At 36.7% G+C, this 14,358-nt stretch overlaps 1 protein-coding gene across 1 annotated transcript in view; it reads left to right on the forward strand.

The window, feature by feature from the left end:
- LOC118266124 (follistatin-A) overlaps positions 1–14,358 on the forward strand; it is a 28,438-nt gene that overhangs the window by 8,525 nt on the left and 5,555 nt on the right. The window contains exons 2-3 of the mRNA XM_035579498.2: positions 4,960–5,151; positions 8,134–8,343. Of these exons, the coding sequence (XP_035435391.2) occupies positions 4,960–5,151; positions 8,134–8,343 (402 nt within the window). The remainder of the gene's footprint in view (positions 1–4,959; positions 5,152–8,133; positions 8,344–14,358) is intronic.

The raw sequence follows: 14,358 nt of genomic DNA on the forward strand, positions 1-14,358 counted from the left end.
ATTTGACGTTTCGAATTGCGTTCATTTTTTTTTTTGTTTGAATTAGAAATCGAATATCTATGCTGCCAGTTATTTTAGTAAATAGTTTTTTTATATTTTTTTTATTTAATTGGATTTATTTATTTTACTTTTTCTTGATATGAATGTCTTTTAGTGACTACGTTTACTCAACCCTGTGTGAGCACATGATACGGTTGACGCTATGACGCGAATGACGCGGCTCTGATCTATTTACAGCATGCCCGCTCTTGACTCTTCACTTGTTTGTTTTTCGCGATCGTTTAGGATTCTCTTACTAATTGCTCGCACAATATTATTTGTACACACTGAATTGTAACCAAAACTATTCTTGAACTGTCCATAAATATTATTGAAGTTTATTCTTAGTCCAGATACATCTAGATACGAGTATATCTGTCGCGGGCTGATTGTATAATACGCCTTATTACATTACGGCTAACCATTTAGAAAAACAGGGCTGTTTTGGGATGCAACGGCTGAACGATTAGCCGGATTATCAAGACGCAACGTTCGACAATACGGCAGCCTTTTATTGTAATCATTTTACAATTAATGGTCTAGTTATCCATGAACATAATTATTGTAAAGTATTCAATTAAAATTTACATTTTAACGTAGCGTTACCAGCAGGATGGTAATTGCAAAAAGTTATCAACATAGTCGTCATAGGTATAGGTATCATTTTAGTCGTTTTCGAGGGCGATAAAAGCAATAGTGCTGTCAAAGTAATTATCCAATTAGTTTTCAGTGTATATTATGTGACTACGGTTCATATATGTAACTTTGGAAATAGATACAATATTTACGTCTGTATGAAGTTAAAGCTACACGTGTCCAAGTGTCGCTAGTGCTAACAACCGCCTGTTCTAGTGACCTCCTCATCACTCCGCCTTGTTGTGTCTACGCTGCAGCCGTCTGGCGCTTCACAAAACTTTAAAAACAAAAGAACCTACATTTTTATCCCTCAAGGATCCTCCTCCACAAACCCTCTTCAGCTCTCGACCTGCTTTTCTTTCGGGACTTCAGACTGTAACACAAAACGTACTTTATGTTTTTGTAAATTAAGTTGAAAATATAATGACGGAATTTCTCGGATAGGGATAGCTTGACGTGCTGTGAGAAGTATAATATATAATAATAGAATTAATGGAATCGTGAACAAATATTACTTGCTTAATATGTAGCTCACGTGCGTTTCGTTTTATTGAAACAAATTAATATGCAATACTAGTGCGTTGGTTCCTGAAACTCCCGTGTGTTTGAATACCTTTATGTCCTATTGAAGTGGAAGGCTTTGGGACCGTGGCGACAGGCTGGAACCATTTAAACTTATACGTACAACAGTCGTATTATTCCTATTATTACAAACCACGTGCTTACCTAATACAAAATTTAAAAAAAATAAGCCCGTTGGACTCGTGACGTCATTAAATTGTCTTAGGGCCGATTTTTAAACCAACAGATTATTTTTGTTTATAGTATAAAATTGACGCCTGATAGTTTTTGTATTGAACTGAAACTGTCCAAAATTCCATTTTTCCTATAAAGTTATTTGGTACTTAGAGATTATTTTATTAATTTTAATATACATTAATTGCCGCACTCGGAGACATTTAATGATTACTTAAACTATTCTTCAGCAACGATTGTGTATCGTACCATTGACGATAAACGATTGCTTAGGACTGGGTTAAGAAACCATTAAATAACTCTGAGTGCGTCAGCAAGACGCAAAAGTTTTGAGAATCCTAACCCCTGATCGTCGGTACGATAAAAACATACACAGCATGCCTACATTTTATCCGGTATACATTTTTTGTCGCAATTTCTCACACCCACACAATCGCAGCCGGATCTCGGCAAGTCGGCACCAAAATGTGGCGCCAACGTTGACGGAACAGTTCAATATGTGAAGCACAGTATTTCCACGTGATACACAGCGCTTCTGCAAGATTCAATTGGTTATTGAACTTCTAAATTATCTTTTAATACATACATCCTTCGATTTTGGGAGAATTAGAATTAATAGATGAACTTTTACTTAAAAAATATATCGTTGTAAATAATGTCTGGATGTGGCAATTTAAGATAGTAAAGATTTTTATCTTCTTTCTATTTTCACGTTTCAATTGGTTATAGAACTTCTTGCTGATCTTTTAACACCATATATTCTTCGATTTTGGAATAAATTTTTGGAAAATTAGAATAAATAGGTAAATTTTTAATTAAAGAATGTCGCGTAGAAAATATTTCCTAGATGTGGCAATTTAGAACAGTAAACATTTTTATCTTGATTTAAAAAAATATATTTTTGTTTTTTAAGTATCTAATTAAATGTTTGTTTGTGTGACACGGCGCTGTGCAGATGTTATCAATACTCTAGAACACAAAGATATAGCAACATGTTTCTATGGCGCGGAGTCAATGTCCTCGCTCGCCACACTAAAATCATATTCGAATATATTTACATTTCTCCCAAGGTGCTTTACTGCGAGTACTGAAGTCTGAGAACCGGTCAAGCGCGCTCCGGACATTAACGCGGGCCATATATCAATATATACTTTCGTGGTTTCATTAAAATGGTAACATCACACCGTCCCGTTTGAGATATTTCTCGATGATGATTTTTTTCTATTAACTTACAACTAGATGACGTTCTAATCAATATATACAGTTATACACAGATACCTACACGTCTCATCTCTGGATCATTACTTTAATGATTTATTGTTTTCAAAGACACCTACTTCTCACCAGTTCTTATAAGTCCCATAAAAATATTTTGCAATGCTTCTTTGCTCAATAGACTAGCAACCAGTGCGACCACTCAATAAATGACTACATAAAGTCCTCTTCAATATATTGAAATTCAAAGCTCATATTCATTATCACAGTCGGAAGGCGTTCAATCAAACCTCATAGAACTACTACTTAATACAATCGGTATTCGTACGGAATACTTGCGCATACGCCGATCAGCGTAACCAATGAGGTGGCTACATCGATTCTATGTTCAAATCTCTTGAACGTTCGTTGTCACTTACATTGATTAAGCTAATAGGTCCAGCAGTGGTAGTGGTATGTTCAAAAGATGTGGTAGAATTATTTGAAACTATCATTTGTTGCTTGGGTTTAAGGTTTATTTTCTTTTAACATGGTATGATGAATTAGGTAAAGAAAATGATTTTTTTTACGTTAATTCTAAAACATATCAGATTAAATAAGGTAATGCGATTTTTACATTACATTATAGTACAAATATTCAGACTTAAAACACTAATTGCATGTTGTTTTAAAACCACAAAACAAATTCACACACTAAAAGAAGCTTCCAGACACTTATTCGTTCGTGGATATCAGCTGATCAAACAACATAACATATGTTATGTACCTACTGACTATATACCCGTCGGCGTTAATAATAAGGCACCTCGTGCAACACAATAATTAGTTCTGCATTGATTTATTTTGAACAAACTAACGGACGATTACGTAACTGTCTGAAAATTTGTTATGCACTATGACTAAACAGTTTAACACAACCTACACTTAACAGAATTGTACCATAAAAAGTCTATATTTAAATCATTATGTTGTTCAAAGGAGATTTACGAATGTAACTCTAAAATGATTGAAAAGTATTTTAGATAAAATCCAGTTTCTCTCCTGCAAAATCTTTATTTAATGTTCATAATAATGAGTCGTTATTTAAATATGTAATTACATATTTGTTGAATGTTAATCGTTAAATTCCTGTCATATATTTATTTTGTGCAATCACTTGTGACTGAAGCCGCAAGCTGAATTTTTAATTTACACAAATGTTAGTTGAAATACAAGTTGAGTTATTCAACAGTCCACGCTATCAATCAAGGTTACGACATTCTTAGAAGACGGTCTCTCACGACAAATTGATTTTCACCAGCATCTCTCATCCGTACATTCCTGTCTGTCGCCAAGTTGCCACAAGTTAATAAAACTTGTCGAGAATATCACCTAAATTATAATTAAAGTGAGACGCCGGCTAACCGCACCAATATCTTAATATATCGCGATCGATCAACACTGTAAACATGTTACTAGGTCCTCAATGTCCTCATCAATCAACATGCAAACTTCCACTTTTATAAACTTGGTCCTAACATCGATATTTTCGAGCGAATAGTTGTAAAAAGTCAATCGATTACTAGTTATAGGCATGTCGGGTTGTGGTCGGTCGGTCGCGACTCGCGGCGTGGCGCACATTGAAAAATAGTGTCTGGCGGTCGTCTAGCGCGGCGCGGGCGCACGCAGCCGTGCCCCGTGACTCACGCGCAGGAATCCGACCGAATACGGCGCTCCAAGCTAGCCGCTCGCAGCGTCCAGACATCTGTTCAATTTATGTTTAGTCTGGACCCGAACTGAACGTTTTATTATGTTATGCTTTCAAACTGTAATTTTTTAATGTTTATTTATAAGAATATTCTACGCAGTTAGGATTTATCAATACGGGTTGATATCCAGACGTCTGGGTATTTTAATTCCAAGGCCATTTATTTAAAACAATTTTATTAGGGCAATAGATTATTTTTTAAATTCAGGACTGATAGTGTTTTGCATAAATAGAAACTTGCTAATTAGTATACAAACACAGCTACTACGATAAAATCATTATACTAGAGGACTGTGCAAGTCTAATCGACTGTATAACCAAGAAGATTTTATGATACACAGACCTATCTTCTCTGAAAGAGAAGGCAGAGGCTTTTGTGTTATACGATTGAAGGAGCCTATATACCGACTGATTGCTTAACACTTTAAACGCCACGGGGGTCACCGGTGACCGACGTTAGCGGAGGATTGGCCTTCATCAGTTTTCTATTGGCAGTCAAAGACTTAAGAGACTATTAATGAATAATATTTGTATTAAATAATAAACTTATTTTTTTTCTGCCGTAGCCGGGATCTGCTGGACGGGGATGGATCGCGGCGGGCGCTGCAGCTCGGTGGCAGCGCTGCGCGTGGGCCGGGCGGAGTGTTGCGCGGGCGCATCGCGCGCGCCTGCCGCCTGGAGCCCTCGCGACCTCGACAGCGGCGAGATATTCTTCTATAAGGCGCTCTCTGGAGGCGTGCCTTGTGTTGCATGCGCTGGTGAGTGAACATACCTTTCTCTTAAACCTTATGGTGACCCAAAGGAACGTAGAATCAAAGCAAACAAATATAGTAGATTTGTATGTAAAATCGTTATAAAATTAACACTCTGTATGCTAATCACTACAGGTATAGTGAAAATGTACCGGTAAAACACGTTTCTTGTTTACTCTCTAAATACTTTTCTATCTTGCATCGTCCGTAGATGTAAAAACATCCTAATACAGGAAGTCCCCTACTGAGCGGTTTGAAGACAAATAGTTAGTAGACTATGGAATATGCAATACAGAGTCCAAATGCACATCTAGCTTCACTGACAGACAGACTGACGGACAATTAAATTCGACATTTCAAAATGCCTTATCACGGATTAATTGAAATAAATGCCTTGACTTTGACTTTGAATTCAAATTAAGTCATGCTTTACTCTTCGCGCCTACCCAATTTTAATAAGTTACGTTATATTTGGATACTTACTTTATACCAAATACAAAGTAATAAGAAATCTAAAACATTAACATCTAACAAGAATGCCTACTTAACAAAATGTCGGTGCCAATAAATATTTAAATTTAATTTAATGTTTTCTCGCGATCGCCCTCAGTTCCTCGAAGCTTCCTCAGTTAATTAAGAATATGGCCACATCCTTCCGGGCCAATATTTCTAGGAAAACTATTGAAGTTTTGGGACACAATTAGAATTCAAAGAAGGCATTGTTTTTGTTGTAATTTGAGCTGACAATGACGTCAGCTAATAAACCTAGGCGACTCAGTTTTATTTGGAACGGATGCGCGACTGAATTGTAACCTTGTTGTTAGTAAATTAGGTTTAAATTACATTCAAAGGTCCACTGAATACTAACAAATAATTTGAGAAATATTAAAATGTAATTAATGTACCTATAAGAACAAAAAGAACCAACAACAGTACCCGTAGTACCAGTTTGTTTTACGTTTAGCGATAACGAAAAGAGACCGCGTTCGGCGCTCTGATTGGTTGGTTCATACGCACGGGCCAACCGGCGCGCCGAACGCGCTCTCGTTTCGTTATTGTTCAATGTAAAGCAAACTCGTACTAAGTTTACTGGTACTTTTGAAACGTCAAAAAAAATATACTATAGTCCGTCGGTCCGTCACCAAAACTAGCTAGCATAGAAATGATATTTTACAATAAACAGAGACACGTTCATTTCATTACAAGTTAATATTGATTGATGATATGGCTCCAACATTACTGCTAAAAATCTAGATCCTAGCTGATGACTTTGGGGAATTACAAACGTGATATTAAGTTTATAATTAACAACCACTTTAGTTTATATCAACTATAAAAAAAAACATTCACACTAACAATTAATTTAACTCGGAAATACCAGTAGCTCTAATTCCTATAGGCATCAATCTAATCTAAATCTATTGAAAAAACCCAATTGTTTCACTAGCAAGACAAAAGATAGACGCAAGCCCTAATAATACCAATCAACAAAGCAAACAGATAAACTATACAAAACCAGTTTACAATGATCTCGCTTTGTATGATCTTTCCGTGCATTTACGGGTCAGGTTATATTGGTGAAGTATAGCTTGATGTGTTTTGCCGTGTGCACATCTTTGAGCAAATAACAAAATTGGGCCGTCTCGGGTGCATCGTCCGATAGATGAACACTGCGCATCCAACCTCTTCATGATTTGATGGCCGGTATGTTGGCAAAACGTCAAATATTTGATTTTAGAAATAAACAAATAATTTCTCAAATAAATGAATTGTTTTGGCAGAGAATGTGAGAGTAAGTTATGTAAGGTCATTTGTCGTTGGATGCATATTATGTAGATACGTACCTATATACTGTACATAATAGTGAACTACAAAATCTTGGACGCTGTGAGAAAATAACTCAAATAATTTGTGTTATAGGTACTTCACATGATATCATGCCTTATTTACTAACGAAGGGGTAAGCTGAGCTAGACACATAATTATGTATATTAAATCCCTCTTTTAACAAGTTATTATAGAGGTCCTTATGACATGAAGTTATTGCGGTTTGCCATACATCGGATAGAGGTCCAAACTGCTTTAATAAGATTTTTTCTAACTTAGGAATTAAAGGAACTATAACCGCTGTACTCAAAGTCATTAAATGATGAATTAACCCAGTCCTTAGTAATTGATTTTCATACAAAATAATTACTAAGGATTAAGGAATAGTTTAAGTAATCATTGAATGACTTTAATGTTTAGAGACCTACATTATAGTCATTTAATGATTACTTAAACTACTTATTCCTTCCGTTCCTATTCAAATCCTCATAAATGAATCACAGTCACTATAAAAGCGATACAAAGTGTTTTGTTTGTTACATTTTATTGCTAGCGAACGAGCTTTTCATTTTCATCGCGAACATATCAACGTTTACAAATTATTTTACATCCAACACAAGCGTGCATGTGGGAAGCGGACAGCTTTTTAATGAATCGTTAAATAAAATACATTACGGACTTATACATATGTACATATTACATATATATATATAATTTACATATTACATATATATGTATATTATATATTACATACATGTAGTCAGTATATATATATATATATTATCACGTCATCACACTGAAAATTGAAACACTGTATCATTACTATTGTGGGCTCTCTTACGACGATATCAACAGTTGCTTGTAGCGGTTGTATATGTACAACTGATTTGTATTCCATTGGGACGCACATGTCCAGCAGTGAACCAAAACTGTGATACTATTGATAATGATGATTACTCTCTTATACAACTGTATTTATGGTTCAACTTTGGTATAAGGTCCTTACTCATACGATTTTCCAAATTCCAGTACCCATCTAACATGGAGTTCATGCATCGAATCGAATTGACTTTATTAGTTCTTGTATTGACACTCGAAATAAATCGAACACATTGAACGCACCGCAATCAATAATCCAAACACTTTTCCTTTTGTTAACAGAATCATGCGCAGGAGTGTCATGTGGCAGCGGGCGACGCTGCGTGGTGCGAGGCGGGCGTGCGCGGTGCGTGTGCGCCGCGGCGTGCCGGCGGGTCGGCGCCGTATGCGGCAGCGACGGCCGGACGTACCCGTCGCTCTGCCGGCTCCGGCGACGAGCCTGCCGGAGGCCCGCCAAACACCTTGTGTTGGACTACCCCGGCCCTTGTCAAGGTAAGTTATAATTTTCAATATAGCTTTTTGTAAGTAGGTATGCTTTTGTCTACTAAAGCTCTAATGATCTTATGTAAGTCCTTATGTAGTTTGGGTTTAGAAGATCTTATATAAGATTGGCGTTACCTAGACCCTTAGAATTTCAGGAAATCACGCATAAACAACTAAATAGTTTGAAAAATAATACTATTGGACAAACTGTTTCATAAAACTATTCCCATCTTACTCTCGCTAGCCATACTTTCGGACTCACGATTCCCATAAACACTGATTCATTAAATAGTAGTCATAACACTCCAAAATAATGATTACATGCGTTCTCGCGGAACTTAGTTACGCCTAAAGGTAACTTTTACCTACGAGGTATCCACAAAAATATATCGAGATGCCTTCGATAATCTCTTGTCTCGGAGATCTGTCCTGGCTAAGCATGCAGACACGCAGGATACATTACAGTCTCATTCATTTATAATACGAAATAATCAGCGCATGATTCATTGTCGTTCACTTGCCAACAACTGGCCCATCCATCATGCGTGTTTAGGGCAGGTAGCCACTGCAACCGCGACAGCAGAATATTGTGGATCTACCATCGGTTTGCACACATTTTAACAATACAAAGATTTTTTGGTTAAGGTCATAACTTAAGGCATGTTTCAGTATTGACGATAAGTTTCTAGTAGCTTCATTGGCACCTTTTCTATTGAAAGTAACTACGTCAAATTATCATTTAGCTATTTGAAATATTGACGTGCAAAAGTGTTATTTTATAACCTATTTACAGAAATAAATATCATTTATCCTCTAGTTACACTAACCCTTAACTCTAGAAATGGTAAAAAAGGGTCTCAGTGGACGCGATTGTAGCCAATGAAGCAGCTGTGGCGTTTTCAATAACTCCTATAAAACAAATTATCATCTTGCATGCATGCATCCTGCATCATACATCTGCTCTATCTTCGGCCACAACTTCACTTTCGCCGTTCTGGCAGAAAGCGAGTTGGTGGCCAAATGCAGACTTAACAATGATAAAAAAAATATTTTTTTCCAATTTAGTATATAAAAATATAGATTCTTTTGATTAACCAATTTAGCAGCGTTTAATAACGAGCTTGCCTAACGAAGGCATCCATCGCCAATCGCCAATCAATTACTATCCGTAACATCTGCACTTTAAGTTGCGTTTTTGAGCTTATCTCCACATCTACATGTATAAATACGCATGATTCATTGCCGTTCACTTGGCAACAGAGCTACCATTCATCATTTGCAATCGCGAGCACCTAGTAACTGTCTAACACACTATAAATATAGGTATTACCTTTGCGAACGGTCTGTTTAAAGCTCCATCAACGCTTAATAGCAAATTATTGGCGCGCTCAAGCTTGAAGCTCAGTTGCTATGGCTTTGGCCCCTAGTACATTGCAAATATTGCAGTGCACTGAATAACGTGTGCTCTGACGCAAATCCCCTAGAATAACAATATCTAGGTCTGACTGATCACTGTATGGTGCAGCTGCAACAATTTTGTATTCAGATTTTAGTATGCGTCGAAGTGTGAAGGATATGCAGTTGTAGGTACTCGTTTTATACTTATGTGCTGTAGGTATAGTTTGTATGTTGGACAGTTATAAAGATTTTTTGTTAGAGTAAACTTTTGCCTTTCTTTTAACCTAATTCTACCAGATATGACAATGCTCTTCGTGAAGTAGGACCAGATTACGCGCGGAAAAGCCAAGTATTGTATAAATTAAGGTGAATGCCCTGTGAATAATTCACAAACAACACAGTCCCTAAAATAATACATTTATATTTTTTATAAAAGGATAATTTTTTATTCAACCTAACTTCATTAATTCACACGAAATTACGAATGACGTGCAATTTTTATGTTATAAGTGCATACCTATATATGCAATTGCCGTAGTCACTTTTCTCATTAAGTGCGCAAATTACCGGCGCATGACAATCCAGAACATTGTAAACGTTTTGTTGTCACTGCCATACATCATAACGATAATGGCGCGATGAGCTTTTCTTATTGATCGGGCAAGTCACCTGGCTGCGTTTGCGCATATGTAGGTACAAACGCGTCAGTTGCTCCACTCATACGCACGCTAAAGCGGCCGATAGATTTAATAGTGATAATACATCATTTCAGAGACTTTTTTTCTGGACATAAGTTAAATTGATGGACACCAAAAGTTGTAACTTATGTGTTTTTTGAAGAACAAACTAAAAGAAGTAAAGATTTAATTTATGAAGTCAAGCATTGAATCTGGTATCAACCATAACCACCACCATACTTAGCTATGTACCCATAGCTCCACCAATATTATATTAATTCAGGTAACCGCCAGCACTAGCCACTAGCCGGCACTAGAACAATCGGCCATTGAAACCCGTGGAACTTTTTACTTAGCTCGCTAAATGGGAGTTTCGCGGATTTTCTTTTGTTCATTCTCGGTCGGGTGCATTAATCCTGACTGCCGTAATGACTAGACACACCCCTACTATCGCGCTTGTAAATTGCTCGGCTGTTCCTAGAAGGCTAGCTACATCTCTATTGGGATCGCAACTCAATAATGGCTCATTGCGATGCACGATACGTCAGGACGGACGCGTCTCGCCCGAGGTGCATGAATGTGAATGAGAATTTCCTCGCTACTGTCGGTTCTCGATCGACAGTTTTATCTTGTGCATATTTTAATTTTTTATCTTTAAAAACACCTTCAAGCCTGCCTATCATTACAGATCTCTCCAATGCGATAGATATAGGCCTTCATGCTAAATTAACGTGTTTGGTAATTTTGGTATCTAACTATGTTTTACTGACCATTTTAAAATAAGCCTAATTTAGCCAGACAGACGTTTTATATGATCTAACTCTTCTACGTGTATTTCAATTTTCGTTTTCATAAGAATTTTGCTCAGAATTCATAGAACATTTACGAAAAAAACTTATAGAAATAAGTAGTCAAATTGATTCAGCTATTTTCGTGTTTCACGGTCAACAATGCATTTCGTTCCACTTCCATTCTTCATGTAAAAACCTACTAATAATAATAACTATTCAAAGCCTGTTGCAATTTATGAAATCAATGTTTATATGCAAAATGTTATACACTTTTGTCATTTTAATTTGAAAGTGAATACTTCACCGAACTAAGTGAAAAGGAAATTAAGTCACAAGTGAGTTTTATTATAAGTTTCGTGAGACGTACTAAATTAATTATTATGATATCGGCTTACCCACGTAACTGCTTGACAAGGATCTCGACTAGTTTCTGCTGCTACTGTTGTAGCAACGCGACAATCGCCGCGTCGTGTGTCGCGGAATGCTGCTTATGAATATGAACCTCTAGCATGGCTTGAAACTAGTCGAGTTCCTTGTAAAACAGTGACGTGAGTAAGCCGATATCATAATAATTAACTCACAAGTGAGTTGTTCGAATTCTAGAAAGCATCGAGTTCTCATAGTAGTTCCTACGTTACTACAAGTGTAGTGTAGTTGTTTTTTGTTGGTGGTAGACCCTGGAGGTAACTAATAGCAGTGTTACGGGTAAATAGTGGGTAAGGAACTGATGTACTCGTAATTGTACCTCTCTGTGTCGACCGACCACTTTTAAACACTTCGTACTCCTTGGTACTCGATGTAGTCAATGACTAAAGTAGATACAGTGATTAGCTGTAAATAGGTATTTGTGAGAGTAGATAAAATATTTTTTTAATTTTATATTTCAACTTCTAAGGGGGAGGCTTCTGTTCAACAGTGGACGTCTTTCGGCTGATTATGATGATGATATTTCAACATCTTGTAATAATGACCATAACATATATCATTAGGAATATCACATTTCCCATTTGGTAATAAAACATTCATTCTCAGTAAAGAATACATTGTGTTATTGTTTATTGAATTAATGTGTGATGAGTAGGTATTGTTCGTTATTTGAAGCCTGAAATAACGACCTAAATAGAAATACATACTAAGCATAAATATTACCTACGTTAAGTGTATGTATGTATTGTATTGTATTGTACTATTAGGCTTAGGCTTAGCCGTTGCCATGTAGCTATTAGGACTTAAAGGCAAAGTTATGACAATTTACCTTTAACTGAATGATTTTGCAATCTGTGGTAAGTACCTACAGTGCATTCTGTATGTGCAATACACAGAGTTGACCTCAAAACAATCGAATTGTAATGCCAGCGAATATTCATAGGCTCGGCTTTATGAATATTCCAGTTATTGTCTACAGGCTCAGACTGAAAAGGTAAACAAGAGATTAATGCCATTGTATATACTGAAGTATTGTTATGGGTCAATGTATTGGTAATCCAATGGGCTTGGCTTGTCTAGCCTATGTCTGCAATTAGTCTAGCAAGGACGCAAATAGGAATGGATTATAGAATGTACGATTTGATTACGAGATCTTGAGTTAGAGTTCTAGCCGAAAATAAATTATAAGTACTAAGGATTGGTCGTCTGATTTTATAATGAGGACTTGGATTGGATTTGGACCTTTATGATTAAAATCTGTGATTGTTTGAAGTGTATGGAGGGCTAAGTATGAGTTTGTTTTACGTTCGACGAGATCGAAAAGAAAGCGCGTTCGGCGCTATGATTGGCCGGTGGGAATAAACCAACCAATCAGAGCACCGAAAGCGCTCTCGTTTCTATTACTTTAAACGTAAAGCAAACTCGTACTAAGGGTACACATCCATTTTTAAATCGTTACCCTCTCTAATATTTTGTCATTCATATTTTCATACACATCACACTCAAACTCAGAATAACAATTTGTAATTCATCGCAAAAAATTGTTCCATGAAAGAATCGAACCTCGTGTAGCCGGTCGCCTAGCCTCTTCACTACACCAATCGTGCAGTTAATATTCATAGTGTGGAAGCGGGAAACATATTCCGAGCGGACGTCGTTACGTGTCGATGTTGGCATGTACATTCATTAGACAATACAAAGTGGGTGTGTCAACTTCTCAGGAATGTATTTTCGGTGCAATTTGAATATCATTGTAGGTGTCTCGTTGTATGACAGGTAGGTATTTCGTGTTCTAAATTATTTATACCGAGAGAATACGATGTGTCGTTACGTTCTAGGCAATACTAGCTTATTTCAATCATTCGGTTGAAAAATACTATTCATTTTTTTTATGATATAACCCGGTAAACGACCAGACGGGTCACCTCATGGTAAGCAATCGCCGCCACCCATGGACACCCGGCCGTTGTCGGCCTTTTGGGGGTTAGGAATTTAAGGTTTGTTGGGGAATCGGAAAACATATTTTAAGGAATCCCATACTTAAAATATGTTATGTTTTATGACTAAAATGCATCTTCGCTCTTTTATATCATCATCAAATTCTGTATTTCTAAGTTATTGAATTTAACTGACGTTCAACACGGTAGTCCAGGTATTCCGAGTAGTATCAACACTAACACAAACCAGTCCACTTACAATCCTAGAACAGTTGCAAAAATCTAAAAGTTTTCAACTACCTAGTTCCCGTTCAATATATTCGCGTAGCAGGCTTAGCAGGAAGACCAGAGACGTCTTTATAACTAAGTGAGTTTTCCTGCATCAAGTACCATAACTCCTGGCACCCACGGCACTCGATGTAGGATGCATGGGATGCAGATAACCATCAAAGGCCATTACACAAGCACAGTTAGATGGTAAACCAGTCTCCATGCACAGTTTATGTGTAAAAAGTAGTTTATTATTCATAATATTTAACGCTTAACCACATCTTGTCCGATGTTTCATTTATGGAATAACGTGATATATTCACAAGTAGTCGAAGCTGCTAAATAAATTATAGATTCATGTTTGTGAATAAAAATTTATTGCTACATACGTACCTACAAGTGTTGTCGCGCTAAACTCATGAACGGCTGGATCGTATCTGATATCTAAGGTTTTTTTATTTGTAAGTAGACGACGGGATACGGTTGTTATAGAAAGATAAATGGATAAATAAAGCACTCGTGCGT

This window comes from Spodoptera frugiperda, chromosome 7 (genome assembly GCF_023101765.2).
Source record: "Spodoptera frugiperda isolate SF20-4 chromosome 7, AGI-APGP_CSIRO_Sfru_2.0, whole genome shotgun sequence".
Classification (NCBI taxonomy): Eukaryota; Metazoa; Arthropoda; class Insecta; order Lepidoptera; family Noctuidae; genus Spodoptera; species Spodoptera frugiperda.